Here is a 22,622-nt window from a genome sequence, read left to right on the forward strand (position 1 = left end):
CGGATATACTCTAAGAAAGTTTGGGAAGCACAGAAAGCTTAAAGAGGAAAAATAATGCAAAAGAAAACCAATTGTCCATAATTCCCTGACTCCACATTCCAGTTCTCTCCAATCTTTCAAACAAATAGTAGACAGGTCTGCTGTATGCAAAATGATTTTCTTTTACTGAATGTCAGGCAATAAGCTCTCCCCAGGTTTGGACAAACCCTTTATAAACACAATTTTTACTGAGGCATAATGTCCCTCTGAGTGGGTCTGGCACAGTTCACTGGACCTTTCTGCTGAATGATGTTAGGGACGTCCAGGGACTCATGGAGCAAACTCAGTCCTAAGACAGAAGGGCCTGAAGGCTCCCGACATACTCAGCTCTTGAGCTTGAACCCTCCAGACTGGGGCCTGGGGACAGCCACACTAAGGGAGAGCAGCACTGGTGGAAAGCAGGGCTCAGAACACTGAGGAAGGAGACAAGAGCCAGCTCAGCGTCCCAGGAGACTCAGGAGGAGGTCAACAAAGGCAACTGAGACCTTTGAATTCCCTCACCCAAGGAATGGACATCACCTGCCCTGTGGGTTCCTGAATCACCACCAGGTGTCGCCACTTGAGAAGCCAGTCCCTTCAGCTCCTGCAACCCGTGGAGGGGAAAAGAAGAAAGGGCCTTCCCCTCCGCCCAGATGCCACACCTGACTCCTAGAGGTGCCAGTTCAGTAGGTCTAGGGTGGCCTGGGTATTTGCACTTTTAACAACTGTCCTGGGACTTTCTTCCACTTCAGCAACAGGTAAGTTGGGCTCTTTGGAGAAATAACTACTTCTAGGGCTAGGGCAGAGAAGATACAAGATAAGCCTGGACCATCTTCTTGCACTAGCAAGAAAGGAAATGCTCAATGAATGAATGATTCTTAAAAACACATCAAAAGAGGCTGGGTGAGGTGGTTCATGCCTGTAATCCCTTTTGGAGGCCGAGCCAGGCGGATCTCTTGAGGTCAGGAGTTTGAGACCAGCCTGGCCAACATGGTGAAACCCCATCTCTGCTAAAAATACAAAAATATTAGCCAGGCGTGGTAGCGTGCACCTGTAATCCCTGCTACTCGGGAGGCTGAGGCAGGAGAATCGCTTGAACCTTGGAGGCAGAGGTCACAATGAGTCGATCAAACCACTGCACTCCAGCCTGGGTGACAGAGCAAGACTCCGCCTCAAAAACATAAAATAAAATAATAAATAAACAATAAAAAGTAAAAACATGTCAAAAGGACACAGAAGCCAACTTTCAAGAGCTCCCACAGGCCAAATCTGAGACAATAGAAACATGAAAATACATAATAACAGTAACAGATTAAACAATTGAATAAAATAGAAATACACAAATCCATATTGCAGTAAATAAATAGGAGAGGAGAAAGCTTTTCCTGACCACAAAATGCCAACTGACTAATGCAGGAAAAATAATGAGAATATCACTATTTAGCAATCATCAAAGCAATAATGAATTCAACCAAGAAACAGCAGCGATGTTAAAACTCCTGGGTATGGCCAGGTGCAGTGGCTCACAACTGTAATCCCAGCACTTTGGGAGGCTGAGACAGGAGGATTTCTTGAGCCTAGAATTCAAAACCAGCCTGGGCAACATAGTGAGACCCTAATCTTTACAAAAAATAAAAAATTAGCCAGGCATGGTGGCCCACGCTTGTAGTTCCAGCTACTCAGGAGGCTGAGGTGGGAGAATCACTTGAGCCTGGGAGGTCAAGGCTGCTGTGAGCCATGATTACACCACTGCATTCCAGCTGGGCAACAGAATGAGACCAGTCTCAAAACAAAAACAAAAACAGTTCATGGAGGCTGGGCACAGTGGCTCACACCTGTAATCCCAGCACTTTGGGAGGCCAGGGTGGGTGGATCACCTGAGGTCAGGAGTTCAAGATCAGCCTGGCCAACATGGTAAAACCCCCTATCTCTATAAAAATACAAAAAAATAGCCAGGTGTGGTGGCATGCCCCTGTAATCCCAGCTACTCGGGAGGCTGAGGTGGGAGGACTGGTTGAACTCGGGAGGCGGAGGCTGCAGTGAGCCAGGATCGTGCCACTGCACTCCAGCCTGGGCAGCAGAGTGACATACTGTCTCAAAAAAAAATAAAAATACAAATACAAAAATAACAGCTCATAGAACTCATGGGTAAAGGTTAGATGACAAAGAGGATATTACAGAGTCACAAAATTCTGACATGAGAAAGGGGAGTAGATGAATGATTAGCGGAGACACTCAGCAAATGCTAGTGTAATCAAATGATCACAGTTAACGGTGTGGTAACCAAACGAATCACAATCATCCCACCCGATAGGGCACAAAGACAGCCACGCGGCATCAGTGCTACACTCACACCCAAGACACACAGCCTAAATCTAAACACAGGAAACATCGGACGAAACCAATGTGGGGGACATTCTACAAATAATTGACCTGAATTTCAAAAAAATATCCAGCTACAAGGTTATAAAAGCCAAAGAAAGACTGAGGAATTATTCCAAATGGAAGGAAACTGAAGAAACAAAACAACTAGGCTCACCACATGAGCCTTAGTGGGATCCTTCTGCTACAAAGGACACTGTGGGGAAAATGGATGAGCCGTGACTGGGGTCTGGGGATTAGACGAGAGTGCTGTGTCCACGTTAGTTTCGTCCTTTGGAAGGCTGTGTTTTGGTTATGTAGGAGAAAGTCCTTAACTGGAAAACACACACTCAAGTTCAGAATGATGGGCCAGGAGGTTGGCGCCCTCAGGTCAAATGGCTCAGGACAAAATACTCTTTGTACCATACTTGGCAACTTTTGTCTAGATCTTAAATATTTCCAAATAAAAGGTTTTGAAAATCTGCTTCTTTTTAGGAATAGCCACAGGAATCTCCTGAGGCAGAGACAAATAAAGCCCCCTGCCCATCCATGCTGGCTCCGGCCCTCCAAGAGTAGCATGAGGTCAGGACCAGCTGCATAATGTGCAAGCCCAGCGCAAATGAAAATGCAGAGCCCCTTATTCCGAAATCAAACATTAGTTGGGCACGGTAGCCACGCTTGTAGTCCCAGCTACTCAGGAGGCTGAGGCGGGAGGATCACTTGAGCCTACTTGAGCCCAGGAGGTCAAAGATGCAGTGAGCTTTAAGAATTTCAAGATGGAAACAGTAGAGAATTAAGCCAAGCACGAGGCCCTTGTGAGCGCAGGGCTCCGTGCAGCGGCCCCAGAGGCCAGGCCTGTGGGGGTGTTTGTTTGACTTGGCCTGAGTTGGGCCCACATCTGAAAGATGAGGACTGAGGGCCCTGCCTGACATGTCTGGCCTGACCCATTCATTCATTAACTCACATATTCATTCCCTCTACGTGAGTGTGTGTGCACACGTGCATGTGTGTTGGGTACCTGCCAGGGCCAAACACACTGTTCAAGATTCTGGGGAAACTTGGCCGGGCGCGGTGGCTCACGCTTGTAATCCCAGCACTTTGGGAGGCCGAGGCGGGCGGATCACGAGGTCAGGAGATCGAGACCACGGTGAAACCCCGTCTCTACTAAAAAATACAAAAAAATCATCCGGGTGTGGTGGCGGGCGCCTGTAGTCCCAGCTACTCGGAGAGGCTGAGGCAGGAGAATGGCATGAACCTGGGAGGCGGGGCTTGCAGTGAGCCGAGATTGCGCCACTGCACTCCAGCCTGGGCGACAGAGCGAGACTCCGTCTCAAAAAAAAAAAAAAAAAAAAAAAAAAAGATTCTGGGGACACTTCCATAAATAAGGCAAAGGCCCCTGCCTCCATGGAGCTGATGTCTTGGCAGAGAAGACAGACAATAAATAATAAACACTTATGTTAGAAAGAAAAGAAAAAGTAAACCAGAGCAAGAAGGATCAGGGGAATGAGACGGTTTGCAGATTGCAGTGTTAAATCAAGCAGTCTGAGTGGACCCCAGTGAGCTGAGGAGAGTTAAGCAAAAACTTGAAGGGGCCACACCTGGGCTGCCCTTGGGCCTCTGACGGGCTTCTATACACCATCTCTGTGAGAGGTGGAACCACCGGAGTGTAACTCCTCCACACCATGCCCAGTGCCAGCTTCTCAGCACTGGGGCTTGAGAGCAGCCCTCTCCGGGATGCAGATAGGAGCAGCCCTCTCCAGAGAGAGGGCTCCAGAGACCACTTAGGCAGCCCCTCCTGGGGTTTCCTGAGCATCCGGTGTTTCTACACCGACAGCTCCACACCAACCTCCTGAAGAACTGGCACCATCTGGGTGGCTGTGGGCCCTTGAATGAGACTTCCAGCACAGAGCCAGGTCTGTCTTCTAGCTGCCCATCAGGAAGCCACGGGGGCATCCCTGCAGCTCCAGAGGCTCTGGAGCTCAGGGTCTAGAACAGACCTCAGCACCAGGGGGCGGGCCCCGGGGACCACAGCTTCAGGATCTGATGGTGAATACTGAAGTTCTTTGGCTCTGCTGAGGCTCTTAAGGGAAAGTGGGCATGTCTGTGGGCCCCACCCAGGACCGGGACCTTGTACCCTCACCATGACATCACAGCTCAGCCCCTGTCTCCTTCTCTAGACAAACAGAGCTGAGATTTTCTTCCTGGGGGATATATATGAGCCCTGTGCTCTCCCAGACTGCACAGCCTGGGCCTAGAGCTCCCAGTGGGACCTTCCTCAAGGTCCTCCACATCACGGGTCCTGCGCCTGACAGCCCAGGTCCTCAGGTCTCCAACCCAGCAGCACTCCAGGGTTCTCCACGCACAAGGCCATTGTCAGTCAATCGTGTGTCCACCAAACACGCTGCCTTGGAGCAGGGTAGCCTCGGTCGCCCTCGTCTGCTGCCTTGGGGCCCATAATCAACGAGATCAGCAGAACTTGAGACCCCTGTCTGGCCCCAGGATAAGAGGGCTCAGGAAACTGAAGGCAAATGACCTCCTCAGACCCTCCCTGGCCGTGACCCTCCTCCAGGTTATGTGGTCAGGCTCTGGGGTCCTTCGCCCACCCTGCCATGCCCAGCCCATTGTGTGCCGCCTACTTCCTCAACCACAGCTCTCCAACACTGAGCTCATCAAAACCAAAACCCAAACCAGCCCACTCTCACCTCCCCTAACACACATGTCCCGTGTGGACAAGACAGGCCTGATATGTGCCTGGCCCTCACTAACCTCTCCCTCAGACAACCTCCAGAAGCAGGCAGAGGGTAGCTTTGGCCCTGAGCTGATACAGAGTTGGTTGGCAGAAGCTCCAAACCCTTGAAGAAAGCTCAGGGACTCACTGAGCACTGTCCTGCCCGCCTCAAGTCCCGGCTCCCAACACACAGTGCCCTCCTGGCTCCCTGACCTGCACACCACTGGGCTTCGTGGGCTCTTGTCCTCCTTTGTGATCCGATTCTGGTTTTAAGGCCCAGGTGATGCCTACTGAGTTTTCTCCACGTGTCCACACCTTCCTGAGTGAGCTGCTCTTAAAACACATCTGAGAGGATGCTAATTCTTTTCCTCCGTGTGTACCCTAAATCCCCATGGCCTGGAGGTTCCTCCAGGACAGGGTGAGTGTTTTCCCCATCAACCTAGCAGCTGTCAGAGGGTAGATTTGACACATAGCCAGATCCTCCATGGCACACAGCCCAGCCTGCCGTATCTGAAGGGACTCGGGTGAGAACACTGAGCAAAAGGTAAACGGGGTCTGCAGTCAGCCTGCGGCAGGACTCCCAGCCTCCCCCACGCCTCTCAGTCTGCCAGAGTTTCCTAAGGATCCCACTGGCCCTGGATTCACTCCTATCACCCCATCAGCAGGTTCCTTTGGTTCTTAGAGGCGACTGACCTACAATGAAATGGGGGCACCTGGCATGCTCTGCTGATTGGGTTCAGCTCAGAAATGAGGTCTCAGTGAGCAGCCAGAGAGAACCCTCAATGTTGTTGGCTGTCTGTCCCTGCCAAGCACACCCCCAGTTATCCCTGCCTAGCACTACAGTGCAGCCAGCCCAGGTCCCAGGCAGGAAGCCTCAGCCCAAAGGGTCATATGACCTGTCTGGGGCTGCACTGTGACCTTAATGCCATCACATGGGCTAGAATCTGGTTCTAGACCCTCTGTACAGGTGAGGACTGCCTCCTGGTCAACAGGGAGGAGGCTCCCCCACTCCATTTCCAGCCTGTGCTCAGCTAGTGGGGCTCAGCCCAGCAGGGTCTAGCACTGCCTCCCATCCGCCACCTCCTGGATCTCACACACTCTTTTTGGAGACATGGTTGGTGAAGGATTGTAAAGCTCTGCAGACAGCCAGGAATCCCCAGCCAGGGAAGAGAAGGCAGCAGGCTCCCCGCTGGTAAGCGTGAAGCCCAGACAGTGTGGGAACGAGGAGCAGGAGGAGGCCAGGGGAGGCATGGAGGGGATGGCCCCAGCCTGGCACGGCCCCATGAACAGGGACCAGCTATGGAAAGCTCTGCCTTGGGGCTGGACAGGCCTTTGAGGTTGGAAAGGACCGAAGGGCAGGAAACACCAGAGTCATGGATGCACACAGAGCTGGAGGGGAGAGATGCTGGTGTTCCAGCAAGGAAGTGAGAACCAAGCCCGACCCCAGGGCTCTCTCTCGCCAGCTGCCTTGATACCTGTCATCCCTCCATCTGTGTTCTGTGCCGCGAGGGTTGGATCTGAGCCTCCTCGGGACCCCCGAAGGGGTAGTTCCAGAACTCCTTGAGGTCCTCCTTGACCACAGGGTGTGTTTGTTAAGAGACTGGAGGCTCAAACGGAGGGTGAGAGGGGACTCAGGGTGATGGAGACAGGCTCAGTGAATACTGCTCTAAACCAGAACGTTCTGCCAGTGAGCCCTGTGTGGGAAAGGCATGGACTCTCCTGGAAAGTGACATCTCCCATCAAGGGAGCAGCCCAGCCATCCGCAGCCTAGGACCCCTTGGGAGCAAAGTCCAGCACCAAGAGGGCAGCAGACTGAGATTTCAGTGAACCAGGGGTCCATCCACAGCCATTCCACCAGAGGGTCTAGGGGTTGAGCTCCTGGTCCAGGCCCCCGTGGGGACAGCCACTGAGGTGACTTCAGTGGTTCCTTTTCTCTAGGTCTCAGCATCCAGTCTCGTTCCATTCAGGGATCTGCCCAGACCGGCCACTTCCTGACTCACCCAGCCAGCCAGGAGCCCCGGCCTTACACACCCACCACGGGGCAGTACAGCCGCCCTGTCTGAGAGAAGTCAGGGCCCGAATCCCCCAGGCCTCACAGGGAGGAAGTAGTTCCAATCCATGGTTCCTGGTACATCCTGGAAGGCGGGGCTAACCCACAGGAGAGGTCAGGAATTCTACCAGGAAGAGAGAACCCTCCAGGGTATATTTAGCTCCCTAAAAATAACAGGCAGAGAGGAGGGCTGGGAATTGTCTGATTGGGGAGCACTGAGAAGGCCAGGGGAGGGGCAGGAAGAACAACGGAGGAAAAGGAAGAGGGTCCCGGTGGGCAGGGGAGAGGCCTGTTTCCCTCCCTCCCTCATGCCCTGTGACCCAGATGGCTCAGAGATTCTGAATCTGGAGAAGAGGGCTGGGTGCTGAGGGAGAGGGGGAGGTCTGCCAGGGAGACTAGGTGGGCTATAGCCAAGGCTGACCAGGAAGCTGGGGACAGGAGGTGGCCAGACCGGCAGCACCAGACCAAGGGGAAGGCCAAGCTGCTGTGAGCCAAGGCTGACTTGAGCCCTGCAGGTGGGGTCAGGGCTCCCTCTGCCCTTCCGATCTCCCCTAGTCCAGTGCCCCTCCAGACACTGCAAACTCCGGTCAGGGAGGGCCAGCCCTGCTTCAAGGGAGCTGAAGTCAGACACGTGTCTGGGGTCAGAATGACAAGGCCCAAAGAGGAAGCCACCCGGCAATGCCTTGGACCTTAACCTGGCAGAGGCTGATGGGCACTTACCCCCGTGGGCTGCTTCTTGGTGTCCAGCAGGGGGGCATTGAAGCTAGCGGACAGACTAGGGGTGGTGAGGACCTCTCGGAGTGGGACCTTGGCTTCCCCCAGGAACCTGAGAGGAGAGAGAAGTCAAATGTAGAAAACTAGCGTAAGGCACCCTGGCTCTTCTGCCAGATCCCTCACTGCCACCACTCAGATGAGGCTGGTCTGCCTAGACCACACAGTCACCCAGCACCCCACGAGGGCTCCCCTGCACCCCCACCCCCAGTCACCACCATGCACCATCCCTGGAAGGCCTGGCCCCTGGGGAAATACTTGACCTGGGGAAATCCACGACCTGGGGAAATCCACCTTGACCCCTTCCTGCCCCTCCCCAGAGGCCCAGCCACGCCTCCCCAGAGATGAAGGGTTGTCTTCCCATGAGCCCTTGACAGTCCACCAGGTCAGTATCTCATCACCCCCACACTGCCCCTGAGCCCCAGCAGCTCATACGACCCATTTACACAGGCCGTCTACACAGGCCGTCTGTATTGGAATCCCGGGGCTCAGCCAGCAGTGATTGATTGTACATGAAAAGCAAGGAAATCTTCCTGTCTTCAGGGACAGGGAGAAAAGGATATTGGGGCAGGGGAAACAGGCCCCACTCCTGAGAGGCCCTGGGCGGTCCACACCACACGCACCAGAGCCTGCATTTCTGACTGACAAGAGGCTTGGGGCGCATGTACAAGCTATTAGGAAAGAGTAGGTCAGCAGCACGATGGTTGGCACATGCTCCCTTCAAAGACAGCAGAGGAAGCTATGAAGTGGGCTCACCATGTAGTCTGCCCCTCTGTAGAGGCAACAGGAAACCATGGGCAGTGAGTGGCCTGTGACTGTCGGAACCTGTCGCCTGGCGTCTGTGTGTGACTTCTGCTTGCCTCCCTGAGAAATGGACTTACCCTGAACATTACTGTCAGGGCACAAGGCCATGTTAGGCTAGTGAACAGCCACAGGTGTACTTATTAACTGCTTTTTCCTGATGGATGAACAGCATACCTGTCATCTGGGCTCATCCCTTTTCTGGTCTCTGCAAATATTGATTGGAATATACATTTTTATGACCCTATGAAATAAAACTGCAACCTCGACCTAACTAGGTGATTTTTAAAACTGACTACTCACAATGAGATACTACTTCACATCCATTAGGATGGCTATTATAAACACACACACACACAGAGTCATGGAGAGAAAAATCACAAGTGTTGGCCAGGATATGGAGAAACTGGAATGCTTGTGCATAGCGCGTAGGGAGGTAAACGGTGCAGCCACTGTGAGAAACAGCATAGCAGTTACTCAAAAAATTAAACCTAGAATTAGCATATGATCTAGCAATTCCACTTCTGGTTATATACCCTCAAAAAAATTGAAATCAGGGACCTAGATATTTGCACACCTGTGTTCACAGCAGTATTATTCACAAGAGCCAAGATGTGTAAGCAAACCAAGTCTCCATCAACAGAGGAATAAACAAGATGTGGTCCATCCATACAATGGAATATTATTCAGTCTCAAAAAAGAAGATTCTGACACATGCTACAACACGGATGGACCTTGGAGACATTCTGCAAAGTGAAATCAGCCAGTCACAAAAAGACAAATATTGTATGAGATAGCTAGAGTAGTCAAATTCATAGACAGTAGAATGGTGGCTGCTACAAGCTTCCCCAGGAGGAGGAAGTGAGGATTTATTATTGAACAGTTACAGAGTTTCAGTTTTAGAAGATGAGAACATTCTGGAGGTGGACAGTGGGAATGACTGCATGACATCGGGAATGACTGCATGACATCGTGAATGCACATAACGCCACTGAACCATATGCTCACGAATGGTTAAAATGGTAGCGTTTATGTCTATTTATCATAATAAAACTTAAAATTAAAAACTAACCACTTATTTAAGCTTCTCAACAATGAAATCCCTCTTTTTCCATCCTTCTTGAAAGCAACAGACTCTGTCGCCTTGCACGTGCCCTTGCTAGCAAGGCAGTAAATGTAATATATGCTCAAGGTCCATTTTCTAACCCTTCCTAAAAGGGGTAGATGGGGAGAGATATTCACTAATATTCAATCCAGGGTTCGAAACCCCCTCACAGTGCTAGAAGCCATTTTTTCTAGAATGTGAACTGATTTGTGTTCCATTCCTTCACAGCATGGAGCAGGATTTTTACCATCACTTAATAAGCTGGGGCTCCTGGAGTGTCTCCATCCCAGGGGCTAGTGCCAGAAGGCACCCATCAGTATGTTGACTGAATTGCCCTCAGGACCCAGACAATGTCAAAAAGACCAGACAGTAGGTATAGAGGATGCATGAGTCCATGCGACATCAGAGATCAGAGTCACCCTGTCCATCACGAGAAAACTGGGGTGGCAGAGGGGAGTGACTTGCTCAAGCAGGAGAATGGCTGAGTCAGCCCCAGGACCCGAGCATCTAGGTTCCCTGTCGATCCCCCAGAGCGCTGAAGCTTCTCTCCTTGGAGACTGGGAGGCAGGGCCCAAGGAGGCCTCATGGACCAGAGAGCTGTACATGGCAGCTGGAGCTCCAGCTTAGGAACCCTCAGGACTGAGCAGAGCAGAGGAGCAGCCAGGTCATAGGGTGCCGAGAAAAGCCAAACCTCCTCTGCCTCCCTTGCGGTTGTCCAGCCCTCCCAGCCCAGGGAGAATTCCCGGAAGTGGGTCAGGGAACAATGGCAGGAAATGCAGAAGGAAGTAGCACCCCCACCCCTGCCAGTCTGGGGTGCCTCTTGGATGCCCAAGAGACAGCAGCCAGGGTTGATTGCTTGTTATTTCCTCCCTGAAATGCCTTTTGGGGCCATGAAATGCACCCCCAAACCCCTGCTATTGGCCTGGGGGCAAGTCCCTCCAAGAAGGGTGGCTTCACCAGCCCCCACTCCTGTAGGAGGAAGGGCTGGAAATAGCGGGGCAGGCTGCCTCTCCCGCAGTGTAAGGAGCAGGCTGTGGTAGTCAAGTTCACAAGAGTCAGAAATTCAGAGCCTCCCAGGAAGCATTGCTCAGGGAGGAGAGGTAGGGGGCGCAGAAGAGGGACCCCTGGGAGGCTAGAGGGGTCTGAGGCTTGGTCACAGAAAACTCAGAAGGCCACTCATCATTCATCCATTCATTTTACAGGGGATGGAGGAGATGTGGCTTTATCCAGGGGCCTCTAGGTCTGGGGCCCTTGAGGAGATCCGCCCCATCTGGAGTCAGACTGAGGCACAGGCTCCAGGGCCAGGTGCCCTCTGCTCATCAGGGATGCTGCACTCTCAGTGGGCACCAACCAGGGGCCTGGCAAGTGGCAGACAGGATTCCAGAGGGTCGGATGAGGCAAGGAGGGGGCCAGGGGTCCTGCACAGGGCCAGCTCTGAGTGTGTGCAGAGCAGAGCCTACATGGGTAGAAATGACACCCGTGGGCCCTGGCCACACCCCCTGCAGCCCACATGGAGGAAAACACCACAGGCGCTCCCATCGTCCTCAGACCTCTTGGCTAGCTATGCTCTAGAGCCCCTGGAATGTGAGGGCTGGAGAAGTGTGGGGACTGAAAGAGCCGCTGCCATCCCAAAGAAAGAGAAGGCAGGAACTGGCATGGGCAAAGGAGGGAGAGGCCAAGGCAGCTTGTGGTCTGACAGGGCACATGCTTTTCCTCCATAGAAAAAGAACTAGTTCCCAAACTCACCATCCAGGGGTGCTACTACTGCCCTATGGCAGAAGGGAAGGAGGCACGGGTGACCCCCAGACCTTAGCCTTAGGCAGCATGTGGGAGGGTGGGAATCATGGTGGCCAAGTCAATTTATTTTAATAAAGCACAAAGAAATCAAAACAATTTTATTTTAAAACATTGGGTCTTATTACATCATTGTAAGAACAAAACAAAACACAGGAGGCAATTCACATATCCATCATAGACAACAGGTAAATAAAGTACAGTACATTCATACAATGGAATACTAGACAGCTATAACAATAATGGGGAATTATTCACTTATATGGAAAATCTTCAAGATACACTGTTAAGTGATAAAACAAGGTGCAAAAGAGCATGTATAATAAGCTACTTGCTGCATAAAAAAGAGGAAAGTTAGAATCTATATGGGCGACTAAGCAATAATATAAGATCTCTGGAATGATCCATAAGAAAGTAAGAAGAGGGGTTACTTTTTGGGGAATAGCAAGAACTGGGCAGATCAGGGACAAAGAGGCCAGGGAGAATTTTCACTGCATTTTTAAATATAGTTTCTGTTTTTATAACTTCTTAAAGTTTTTACCAAATAAAAAATTAAATTTAAAAACAAAACATAAAAACTCCTTAAAAATCTTAGAATTCATTCATTCAACAAATACTTATTTAGTATGTCCAACAAAATACAGTCTCTGACCTCATGGAACTTGCACGCTAATAAAGCAACCCTCCTACTAATGAAAACAGCTTTGCAAAAATTATAAAAAATGAGAGAATTATGACAGTGAAAGGGATCTGACCTAACCGATTCCATCTTGCCTTTAATCTCCAAAATGCCCTTGTTCATTCTTGGGCATAGGCCAGCTAACCATAGAAAAATTTAGCTTATAGTTTAACTTTGAAACAAAGATGATAACAGCCCTTTCCAGAAACAAACCTCGTCCTTGCCTGGAGACCAGAGTAACTTTGTAAAACTCAGATTAGCCACAAGCTTGGGAATTATGGCTCAGGAGTCATGCAGCCAGAGGCCACGGGATTCCGAGCCTCCCCAGTTGCTCCTGTGGATAACATCACTACGGTAGAACCTAAGATTGGTGTTTGAGGTATTTTTCAGACCCTGTATTCCTGCTGGCACTACCTAGACTGGTAAACTGGCTCATCTGATCATGTGGCCCCCACCCAGGAATTGACTCATGGGAAGAGGACAGCCTCAATTTCCTGTGATTCCATCCCTGACCCAACAAATCAGCACTCCCATTCCCCAGCCCCCTGCCCACCTGTGGCAGGCCGGATCTCACTAACAGCTGTACAGGCAGGCCTTCCTTACAACTGTTTCAGCACTGACTGAGTGGTGAAGTTAAATATTCAAAGCTGATAGAGCCAGTGCCATCGTACAAAGGCTGGAATGTAACAAAAGCCCACCAAGAGTTTTGCCCAGGCCTTTCCGGGGCCTTGAAGCATGACAAGATAACAAAGGAATTCTTAACAGGACCCATTTAGGATTAAACAAGTTTTTACTGGGGGTCTGAAGAAACTCCCCAGGCCTCGACAATCAAGTTTTATTGGCGGTCTAAAGGAATTCCCCAAACCTCCATGATTTAGCAGGAGACAAGAGAAGGGTAATCACCCCTGGCCCATGGACGCACCTAGATTAAGTAAATTTACTGAGGCTCCAGAGGAAGGTCTGCAAAACTCAGACCTTAGTTATAGATTCAAAGAAGTTAGTCACTTATGTCTTTAGATGAATGCACACTTACATGTAGAGATATAGCTTAGAAGGTATATAAGCTCTGGAAAACTTTGTAATTTCGAGTTGATCTGCTGATATTTTCCAGGCCTTCTGCCTGTACCTGGTTACAGAAACAAACTCTCTTCTTTCCCAGTTCATCTGCATCTCGTTATTGGGCCATGAGAATAAGCAGCCAGACCCTCGGTTTGGCCTGGGAACACACCTGTATTAGTCCGTTCTCACACTGCGAATAAAGATATACCTGAGACTGGGTAATTTAGGAAGGAAAGAGGTTTAATTGATTCACAGTTCAGCAGGGTTGGGGAGGCCTCAGGAAACTTACAATCATGGGGGAAGGGGAAGCAAACATGTCCTTCTTTACATGGCAGCAGCAAGAAGTGCAGAGTGAAGTGGGGGAACCACTTTATAAAACCTCAGCTCATGAGAACCGGGTGGAGATAACTGTCCCCATGATTCAATTACCTACCACTGGGTCCCTCCCACAACACATGGGGATTATGAGAACTACAGCTCAAGATGAGATTTGGGTGAGGACACAGCCAAACCATACCACCACCAAACAATCTTTAAAAAACTCTAGCCTCTGAATTTTCAAGGAGGCGGATTTGAGTAAGAATAACACTCCAGTCTCCCATTTAGCCAGCTCTGTATGTATTAAACTCTTTTTCTGTTGCAATTCCCCTGTCTTGATAAATCAGCTCTATCTTGGCAGCCAGCACGATGAATCCGTAGGGCAGTTACATTAACTAGGTACATATTAGATACACTACCTCCTTTAAACGGACACTAGTCCTGTGGGGTAGGTACTGTTGTTAGTTCAGTCCACCTCACAGACAAGGAAACTGGGACTTGGGAAGGTGTTTGACTTACCTGATTTCACACAAATAAAAAGGCTGACAGAGCCTGACTCCAAAGGCTTTGCTTTGAACCCTACAGTGAGCCTCCTGTGCCACCTTAGAGGCCCATGAGTGCATCATGAAAGAAACAGAAAGGTCATTGGTTTGCTTAATCCATGGGAAGGGGAGCCCAGTCTATATACTTGACCTGGCCCATATTTTTTTTAATCTTATGCCAAGCTATATTTTTTGTATTTCTGATGCTTTGACATCTGGAGCCTTGTTGACCTTGGAGGCACTGTCTTCCCACAATTCCTGGAGATGATAAAGGACTCCCCACTTGCCAGCAGGCCTTGCATATGCAAACCAGCCACTCTGAGCCCATACCCCACACCTCCTCCACGGCCTGTCACACTCAGAGCCCACATTCCCCTGTCCTAAGCACTGTAGGGCCAGGTTCCAGCAACTCAGGACAGCCCCTGCTGTCTATGTCTGTACATAGACAGCTATATGTCTACATGTAAGTGTGCCCAGAGCCCACAGAAATTATTCAGACTCGCCAGTCCCCAGGTCTTACCCTGCCTCGCCCATTCCTTCCCTTGGAAACCACAATAAAGGCTCTTGTCCCCGTGTTCCCCTCACTCCCTCTGCCTCCTGATCGACCCCTGCACTGATTCTGGCACTGACCCCAGTGCTTCCCTGTGTGGCCCTGCACAGCGTGGCCTCCCACTCTGCTACCCAGACTGGTCTCAAACTCCTGAGCTCAAGGGGTCCACCCACCTTGGCCTCCCAAACTGCTGGGATTACAGGCATAAGCCACCATGCCCAGCCTTGAGTGGCCATTTTAAAAAGCTTTTAAAAGCTAATTAATTGTATTTTTCAGATGGGTTAAAGTATCATATGAAGAGGAGGTTGGGAGGTCTAATAGTCTACGCTGTGCAGGGATGGCATTTGGAGTTTTCAGGAGGTGGCCTTGAAGGCAGGGCCCTAAAAGAGGGAGGGGAGGTGGAAGAGAAGGGTGCACTGTGGGTGCAGCACTGCATCACGGTAACTGGCAGAGACCCCAGAGAAACAAGTGGGTCAGAGAGAGGCAACCCTGTGGCGGGACACCTGAGGACCCAGAAGAGAGCCACCAATGAGAGTGGTCTCCATGTCTCCGCACCCACAGTGAACCCTTCTCTTCCACCTCTCCTCCCTCTTTTAGGGCCCTGCTTCCACACCTGCAGAGGGTAGCAGAGCCCCTGCCCCAGTGACTCTGGGCCTTCCCCTATGCCAGTGGCAGTTTAAGCTGAAGAATGTGGGTGTGCAGCAACCAGGGCTGGGGCAGCCCAGAGGACCACAGCCCCTGGTGCTGAGAGCCATGTTAGCAGCAGGAAGATGGGAGGAGTGGGTACGGCTCAGACTGAAAAAGAAGTGGACAGGAGACAAGCTACCTTCCCCCAAATGCCCCAAAGGAAAGTGATCCAGAAAGGCTGGCAGGCCACATAGCTCCTGTTCTATTGGGTTCATGGAACAGCCCAGGTGGTTGACCCTAGGATGTCACACTCACCAACCCAGCGTTTTCAAACTGTACCTTTCAACCTGCAGCAACACTTTGAAAATGTTCTTTCTCTCAACTATCTTCCAAAAGTATTAATCATTCAGTGATTAACAGTAAGAGCCCTCAAGTCATCCTACCATGCCAGAAACCTAGCCCTGCAATCCGACCAGCTGCGTGGCTGGGCACACATGACATAAACTTTCTGAAACTGTTTCCTCATCTGTAAAAGTCATTCATTCATTCATTCAACAAATATGTAGTGAGCACCACTCATGGGTCAGGTACTGTTGTAGGTACTGAGGATACTGATGAGAATAAAATGGACAACCCGCCCTGCACTGTTGGAGCTTGGAGGAAATAATGCATTCTTTTCAGAGGGTTCTGGTAAAATTTCAGTTAATGCACCTATCGCCCCCCACATGTGCCTGGAACCTAGACAGGACTTGCTGGGGGTCAGTTCCCTTCTTCCCCTCCCCACTCACCATGTTCCTGTGCTTCTCTGCACATTCCCATCCCACCCAGTGACTGTCAGGACCACATTAGACCATGACTTGAAGTGCTGTCATGTGCAAGAGGATTAGATTTCTTTTCGGTCATTCCTGAGGGTAAAGAAATAAGATCCTCAAAATATCAGGGAGAAAAACTGTAGCCAATAGAAGGAAGGACTTTCTAATGAATAATCCAGCCCCAGAATGGGTGTCTGTCTCACTCCAACACTGTCTATCAAGGATGGAAGAGATGAGACACCCAACCTAATGACCCAGAGGTCTTTCAACTCTGAGAGAATGGCCTTGGGCCAAGGGGTGAGGCTCAAGGCATGAGTCACCAAGGCACAGTGCTAGGCACAGGTAGGGATCAATGCGTTATGCCAGCACCACTGTGACCACAAGAGCCTCACACAGCCCAGCCTGGTACCTGTGGAAGGAGTGCTGGAGATGAAAATCAGCTCATACCCATCATGGTAAGGATTGGATCATGCAAGGATCATCCATGGATGCTAAATTTAGGGGGATATTTTCTTGAGAAGCAGGATATTTGCACCATCTTAAAGTATATCTTAACGAACTTCAGGGGGGAGAAAAGAATATTAAATATGCGGTGGAAAAATCAGACAACGCCTTGACCAGGTGATTGAAATTAACGTTCCCCAGTAAGGAACATCACGTGCCTCCAGATGCGGAGATAGACACAGCATCACTTAGACAGTGTTCTGTCCAGGGATGAGTAACCTAATCCAAGCTGGAATCTAAGCATGAGAAAACATCAAACAAACTGCGACGAAAGTTGTCAGAATCAAAATGGAGTCACTAATGTTAAGAAAACCCTGACAAAAAGAGCTAAGGAAGGCCATGAAGAGAGGGTTCTCATGCTTGTATGCCTGATAACAAAAACCCTCACAAAAGACTGCAAAAACACAATTTTGCACAAAGGCCATAACAGCCTTACACAAAAAGCATTTCGGCAAGAACATCTGCCCACTAATTACCTGTCCAACCTCAGACCGGAATCACCCTTGTAATTGATTTTTATAGCCAAGGATAATATTTCAAAATAATTATGTAATCCTCATTGTTTTCCTCTAAAAACTTTTGTGTTTCTCTTTTTTTTTTTTTTTTTTTTTTTCCAAGACAGAGTCTCATTCTGTCACCCAGGCTGTAGTGCAGTGGCACGATCTCAGCTCACTGCAACCTCCACCTCCCGGGTTCAAGCAATTCTCCTGCCTCAGCCTCCCAGGTAGCTGGGATTACAGGCGCACGCCACCATGCCTGGCTAACTTTTGTATTTTGAGTAGTGACGGGGTTTCACCATGTTAGCCAGGCTGGTCTCGAACTCCTGACCTCAAATGATCCACTCGCCTTGGCTTCCCAAAGTGCTGGGATTACAGGCGTGAGCCAGTGCACCCAGCTGAAAATCTTTGTGTTTCTTTACCTCCTTAAATACTCACATGGTTTACTATGGCATGCATATTCCCATGGCTGGCTCTATTCCCTCATAAATATCTTTTTTCTTTAGAGAGTCTCTCTCTGTTCATTATTTAGGTTGACACCCCAAATGAGGAACATTCTATTAGAAAAAAGGGATACTATATTATTCAAAAATGTGAATTGTCATAAAAGACAAAGACTATGGAAACGTTCCAGATTAAAAGAGGCTGTGGAAACACAATAAATTCAATACGGACCACAGACTGGATCCCGCACTGGGAGAGAGCGAAAGGGAAATTGCTATGAAAAACATTATTTCATCCATTAACATGACTGAAATATAAACAATATATTAGATAAAAGTATGGCATCAGCCAGGTGCTGTAACTCACGCCTGTAATCCCACCAGGGACTGAATTAAAAAGGAATTACTTTAGGAGGCTGAGGCAGGAGGATCCCTTGATCCTAGGAGTTTAAGACCAGCCTGGACAACATAGTGAGACTCTGTCTCTACAAAAAAAAAAAATTTTAAATTAGCCAGGCGAGGTGACTTGTGCCTGTGGTCCCAGCTACTCGGAAGGCTGAGGTAGGAGGATGGATTAAGCCCAAGAAGTCAAGGGTACCGTGAGCCTTGTTCAAGGCACTGCACTCCAGCCTGGGCAACAGAGTGAGGCCCTGCCTCAAAAACAAACAAACAAACAAAAAAGTATGGCATCATGTTAAATTTACTGAAGTTGATAACTATGTCCCTATTCTTAAGAAATACACACGGAAATATTTAGGAGTCAAAGACCATGATGAATATAACTTACCTTCAAATGGGAGTAAGAGAAAGACGGAGAAACAAGAAGGGAGAGAAGACAGAAAAGAGAGAGAGACAGGGAGGAAGGGAGATAATAATAATAAATATAATAAAAAATATATAATAAAACTAATAGAGTAAAATGTGAATAAGCGTATCTGAGTAAAGAACATATGGATATTCTTTGTACTATTTTTGCAACTTTAAATTTGAATTTAAAAAAAATGTTCCAGAAGGGTTACCGTGTATCCATTTCTCATTCTTTCTTTGAAACTAAGAAAAGGACATGCCAATTAAAACTATATACGTATTACAACTAACTCATCACTGACTCACTGCATCTTCCCCTGGTTAGCGTCAATGAGCCAGGTGACAGGAAAGTGAGAGAGCCCTGTCCTGGAAGGAGACACATGCCATTCACGGGAGGAAACACCTGTCCTCTGAGCCCCTCCAGCTCTCCGCTATGCGTGCCAGGCAGTGAGGGGCAGGAAACGGGGGACAGCAGGACATTCCACAGCCTCTGATTCCCTTGGCCTCTGGCAGCCTTCCTGCCAGTATCTGATTCCCCAGGGCCTGCCCAAAGGTAACTCTAAATAGTTTTCCACTTCAGTCTAGAGAAAGACAAAAGAAAAATGATTCTGAAACCCAGGGATGTCCTGGATAGAATCCAGGGCAAAATATAGTCATAAAAATCCTTGAAGATAGGATATGGTCAATGCTTTCGGGCCCGCTGAAAACAATGGGGCAGTGAAGAGTAAATACTCCTGCCCAAAACAGCCTCCCAAGCATGTCAGAACCGGGGGCTGGCAAACCAGCTTGCTAAAACCAGAGGCCTAGCCTATGCCTTTTCCCAACTTCTAACACAGCAAACTGCCGCTCTGCCTTTGTAAAGGTCTGTGTGCTATGTATGTTCATTGCAGCACTATTCACAATAGTAAAGACATAAAATCAACCTAAATGCCCATCAATCATAGACTGGATAAAGAAAATGTGGTACATATACACTCTGGAATACTATGCAGCCATAAAAAGAATGAGATCATGTCCTTTGCAGGGACATGGATAGAGCTGGAGGCCAGTATCCTTAGCAAACTAACCCAGGAACAGAAAACCAAATACCAAATGTTCTCACTTATAAGTGGGACCTAAATGATGAGAACACATGGGCACATAGAGGAGAAGGGCACATACTGGGATCTTTCAGAGGGTGGAGGGTGGGAGGAGGGAGAAGATCAGTAAAAATAACTAATGGGTACTAGGCTTAATACCTGAGTGATGAAATAATCTGTACAACAAACTCCCACGACACAAGTTTACCTATATAACAAACCTGCACTTGTACCCTGAACTTAAAATTTTAAAACAAACAAATAAAGGTCTGTGTGCACACATGCACCTCTGGGTAAATGCCTGTTGCCATATGAGTGTGCAACTGACAGGTGAGAAGCAGAGAGAAAAAAGTTTTATACAGATAGAACAGAGTGAGGGTTCGTATTCCTAATAATATTCCAAATATATGTAATCATTATGAATTAAAAAGAAAAAGATGAGCAACCCAAAATACAATGATTGGCAATCACAAAAGAAGAAATAGAAATGGGCAATCGGCACAGAAAAGATGCTGAACTTTACAAATAGCCAAGGAAACACAAATTACAACTTTTTTGGTCCCTCATACTAGCAAAAATAAATTGGCAGCCACTTTATTGCATTGTTGGTGGACATTAATTGGGACAACATTTTTGAAAAGCAATTTGGCAGAATCTACAAAAATGTTATTTGCTTATACCCTTTGATCTAGTAATCCCACTTCTAACGACCTATCTTAAAGAAAAAAATGGCATAAGAACATAAAAATATTTGGATAAAGATGTTCACTGGATAATCATTTGAGAGCAAGACATTGGGAAGAAACTAAATATCAGTCAATGAGAGTACAGTGGGGTAAATTACCATGCACACATACCACGGAATACCACATAACCATTTAAAAATGTGACGTACTGACCTGGGAAAGAGTCAATGATGAAGTGATAAAAGCAAAGTGCAGACCAATACGTATAGCAAAATTCCATTTTTGTATAAGTAAACGAGTATGTATGTATATAAACAGATGCCTGTAAATAACTCAGGAAAAGTCCAGAAAGATATGCACCAGGCCGGGCCCGGTGGCTCACGCCTGTAATCCCAACACTTTGGGAGGTCGAGGCAGGCGGATCACCTGAGGTCAGGAGTTCAAGACCAGCCTGGCCTACATGGTGACTACAAATACAAAAATCAGCTGGGCGTTGTGGCAGGCACCTGTAATCCCAGCTACTCCAGAAGCTGAGACAGGAGAATCACTTGAACCCGGGAGGCGGAGGTTGCAGTGAGCTGAGATCGTGCCATTGCACTCCAGCCTGGGCAACGAGAGCGAAACTCTGTCTCAAAAAAGAAAGAAAGATACGCACCAAATCGTTAACAATGGGCACCTCTGGAGAAAAGAGAAGAAATGCATGGGTAGAAGGTGGGAGAGCTTGTACTTTTTCCTTTATAACTTTTTAAGAATGAAGTGACTTTTATACTTATAAAAGTTACTTAGGTTTTTTTATACTTTTGTGAAATTTTTTGGTTGTTTTAAATTAAAAAATAATGCATGTGCACATATTATGCAATGCTAGTGTACACTCAGGTACAGCCGGGTGTCCATACGGGCCATGCACATAGTGTTCACATGTTTGTGTGGTTTATGTAAGTGCATCTATATGGATCCTGCTCCCAACAGCCCCCATATATTGCACCTTCAGTATTCCAAGCGCTGAGCAGGCATTTGACACACATGCATTATATTATTTAAATTTCACAGCAACCTTGCAACATAGGGACTGCTTTTGCCATTGTCCTGATGAGGAAACAGTTTCAGAGAGGTCCAGGTCACAAACAGTGCCAGGATAGGACTCTGCTGACAGTGAGGTCCCTGAGCAAAGCCCCTGGCCCTCATTCTTATTCCACCACCCCTGCCTTGCAAGCTCTGATGGGCAGCCCGAGAATTAGAATACCTGCTCCTCCCAGTACAGAGCCCCTCAATCCCACCAGCACACTCCAGGTGTGGGTGACAGGCCTCAACTGGCCAGGCCTCCTCCCCAGGCGCCTCTGTCGTCTCCCGTGCATGGCTACCCTAAAGAACTAAAAGCATGTTCAGCCCCTTCCTGGAAACCTCCACATTCCCTCAACAAATGAAACTCATTGTCATAGGAGGCATCAGGCCACCCTCGCCTCCGCCCCAATGACACCAAGGCCAGGCTCAGAGATGGCCCTATGTCAGGAAGATACACCATTCCTAAAATATCTCCTCATAATCTATTGCAGTGGCTGGACACCTACCATTAACACTTCCCTTTTTTCTAAGCAGAGTCTGAGCTATAAAGCAGCATCCCCCCGATTCCTAAAATAGAGTGAAACATGAAGCCATAGGCTGCCACCTATGCATTCATATGATTTGGTGCTTTTTCAACCCACAGCTGGCTGACAGCAGCCTTTGGTGGGAGAAGGCTGGGTCAGTGGGACTTTGAGTGGTGGGGGCAGCAGAAGGAAGCACGGGAGGACAAGAGCAAGGCAGCAGTGCAGAACTAACATTTAGGGAGCCCCCCCTTGTGGCAGGTCCCTTGATTTGATACTCCCTAAGAATGGAAGAAAGCAAGGCTCGGGGAGTGTAGTGACCTGTCCAAGGCCATAGAGCGTTGCAGCTAGACCCTGGCTCTTCTCAAAGTCCACGCTTGTTCCACTGGGCCAGATCATCCAGCTCAATGTGGGGGTGGGAGGAGGAGCAGCTGAAGGAGGAAGGAGGAGAAGGAGCATTGGGGCTCACGAAGGTTCTCAGGTTGTCTCCTGGGTCCCCTCCAGTTGCAGGCACCATGATTGATGCTCAGACCATGGGGAAGGGTGAAGGCAGAAAGGCATCTGAATGCAGGTGAGAGGCCCCTCAGTGACCACTTTACAGAGTCACCAGGTCGCTAAAAGGTACAGAGTAGATCACACTATTCCAAAGAAAATGCCACTGTGAACATCTAAGAGAGAGCTTCTTTAAAGGCAATCCTGTGCTTCCTGACTAGACTTCCTCCTGTACCGCTTGATTAAAGCAGGGAGGCTGGGGGCATGGTCAGGCTGGAGGGTAGAGTGACCAGGAAAAACACAGGGGGCCCACTCA

General features: G+C 48.8%; 1 protein-coding gene across 15 annotated transcripts in view; it reads right to left on the reverse strand.

Annotated features, from left to right (window-relative positions):
- Positions 1–22,622, reverse strand: part of DYSF (dysferlin) — a 232,381-nt gene that overhangs the window by 174,680 nt on the left and 35,079 nt on the right. For all 15 annotated transcript variants that reach the window (XM_055241803.2, XM_055241805.2, XM_055241799.2 and 12 more), the window contains exon 4: positions 7,878–7,983. In XM_055241803.2, coding sequence (XP_055097778.1) covers positions 7,878–7,983 — 106 coding nt within the window. The remainder of the gene's footprint in view (positions 1–7,877; positions 7,984–22,622) is intronic.

This window comes from Symphalangus syndactylus, chromosome 14 (assembly GCF_028878055.3).
Source record: "Symphalangus syndactylus isolate Jambi chromosome 14, NHGRI_mSymSyn1-v2.1_pri, whole genome shotgun sequence".
Classification (NCBI taxonomy): domain Eukaryota; kingdom Metazoa; phylum Chordata; class Mammalia; order Primates; family Hylobatidae; genus Symphalangus; species Symphalangus syndactylus.